The 2476-nt window shown below is 39.2% G+C and overlaps 1 protein-coding gene across 1 annotated transcript; it reads right to left on the bottom strand.

Annotated features, from left to right (window-relative positions):
• Positions 1–1528: 1528 nt before the first annotated feature.
• Positions 1529–1932, bottom strand: LOC131676463 (large ribosomal subunit protein P2-like). The gene is given in 3 exon segments (XM_058955529.1): positions 1529–1592; positions 1642–1856; positions 1858–1932. Coding segments are annotated over 3 exon segments (354 nt in total).
• Between the last annotated feature and the right edge of the window lie 544 nt (positions 1933–2476).

Raw genomic sequence — 2476 nt, 5'->3', positions numbered from 1 at the left:
CTAAATAAATGGCCTCGCATCAAACTGCACGGGAGACAGCAAATAAACAAACCGAACAGCTTATGCACAATCCTAGAGAGTGCGTTCAGTCTTGATTTTGTTAGTCACCGCAACAACCAATCTGGCAAATGCGGTGTGAGCATATTTTCGTGTGACAAAATTAAAATTTGCAATACACTAGTTAACTTTTACTCTTTATCAAACTGTGAACTAAACTGAGCTTAATAATAATATAACTTAATAATAGACCACCGACTTTAGCCTGTTATTAATTCCGTGACTTCAATAAATATTTATGTAAATCCAAGCAAACAGACAATTATTCATGTTTTCACGGTGTTTGGTAGAACAATTTTATTCGAAAAAAATCGGCATCGCTAACAACTTTTTATTTTAAAGATTTTTTGTTTGAAAACTTAGGTTTTTCAATGAAACTGGTTCACATTTTTGCCCCTAGGTAGTACTTTAGATATTCAAATATTACCAAATCAAAGAGTCTGATGGACAATTTCATTGTGTACAACTTTGTAGAAAACTTCATCGCGATCTAAAATCGCCAGAGAAAGCTATTAAATTTTTATCAAAGTTTCTAGATTCGGAACGGGGCCTAGCTTTATTCCAAAAACATTTTCATTTGTAAAAAAATGGATTGCTTTTTTTTTAACAGTGTGCTCAGAAGAACCTGAATGCTAGCACCCACACTACTTTTACAGTAAACGGCAAGTTACGGCGGATAGCCTAGAACAACGTTTCAATAGCCTACCGATCGCCAGCATCTAGTTTAACCTGCCTGTCCGCCATTTCGTTTACTGGGCAATGTCCCACCTTTAAGCGGAAAAAAACATAATTCCAGATTCCACCGTTTCATGCGCACCATATTTTAGGAGTAAGGAGATATATTTGTTTCTTCTTTTTTCTTCACTCATTCTGGAGTATGCTTGATATAATCTTGAATCAACCTTTTTGCTCGTTAGCTTCTTGTGGGATATATACGGCCAAAATTTTAACTTTATATTTGATCAAACTCGATTAGATATTCAGTCATTTAATTTGATTTCGATTGAGAATCCTGATTAACAGTTCCATGAAGGATGGAAAAATAATTCGATGAGATTTATGTTCAAGTTTGTTGACTTTTGGGAATCGTTGTACATTGAACATAAATCGCAAAAGTAAATGAGAAATAAAGGTTTTGTCTATTGTACGAATATAGCTATCTCAATATAAAAGTAGATATAGAATGTATCACCTTTTCCCGAAAGACGTGTTGCTGTTAATGTCTTCAGATTCTGATCTGAACTGGCAACTCTGTCTTCTTGATATGTTGTCTTTGCTCTTATCCCGTATTACGAGGGAAATCTTCAATAAACAGATTTGTATTACTTTGAGAATTTACTGAACGCATGGTCCAGCCTGATATTTTCTTGTTCGTTTTCTGTTGTGATCGCTGTTCAACGACTAACGACAAGCAAAAATCTGCATCTATAAATTCTGATGAAATAAATCTACCCCAAAAGATATGTACCTCTTATTCGAACAGGCCAAATACCATGTTGTCATCCTCGGAATCGGTATTTTCCTTCTTCTCTTCTGTAAGAGAAAAAGAAGTCATTCAGACTTTATGCTCCATATAAACAAGAATTCAAAAAAATAGCTTTCTTCCCTCCAGTGGGTGCGGCAGTAGCAAGACCAACGGCAGTGACACCATCGACTGCCGGAGCAGCTCCACCAGTTGGTATCGAAGACAATTTCTCCCGGCCGGATGCGATGTGCTCCTCGATCGACTTACCTTTCAGCTCGCTAATCACCTTGCTGACGCGGACTGAATCCGCTTAGATACCGACGGAGCTGAGGATGTTTCTCGATGTCGGCGGCGGCTGGGGAAGCATTTCCACAGATCACGACTAAAAGGTATGCAGCTGCGAAACGCATTCTGGGAATAGATGTAAAAAAGAAGGATAAGGCCGCTGACAGTGGGGCGGTGAGAAGCTGAGCTGTGACTGGAAGTACCATTAGGGTGCGAGATGCAAGAAACCTGCTTGCAGCAACCTAAAGGGATGATGTCAGAGTGAAAACCCGGTTCATCTGCGCCAGCTGCCTGCATTTATTGGGACATGCTTCGATTGATTTACTGGAAGCAGGTTTATCGCATCCTAATGTCAGTATCGCTGCTCGCCGTCACTCTATTGGCAATCTCAGAAAAGGTCCAATTTCTACCTCACAAAACGCGTGTCTTTAGGAGAATTTCTAATGGTGCTACCAAATCGACAGAAAGCGGCCAAACAATGCTTCTTGACAATTAAATAATTTCTATTGAAAACTACAAGCATCTGTTCACATCTCTAATAATTGTCAATGGTCCAACTAGCGGAGGTCCAACTAAAAAGCGGTCCAGTGAAAAAGTGTCCAACCAGCGAATCACGACTGTAGTGCATATTGCATTGACTTAATCAGAGCTCCTTTTCAGGCGGGACAT

Source organism: Topomyia yanbarensis, chromosome 1 (genome assembly GCF_030247195.1).
Source record: "Topomyia yanbarensis strain Yona2022 chromosome 1, ASM3024719v1, whole genome shotgun sequence".
NCBI lineage: Eukaryota > Metazoa > Arthropoda > Insecta > Diptera > Culicidae > Topomyia > Topomyia yanbarensis.
The sequence above is the reverse complement of the archived record's forward strand: the minus strand, read 5'-3'. Positions and strand labels throughout refer to the sequence as shown.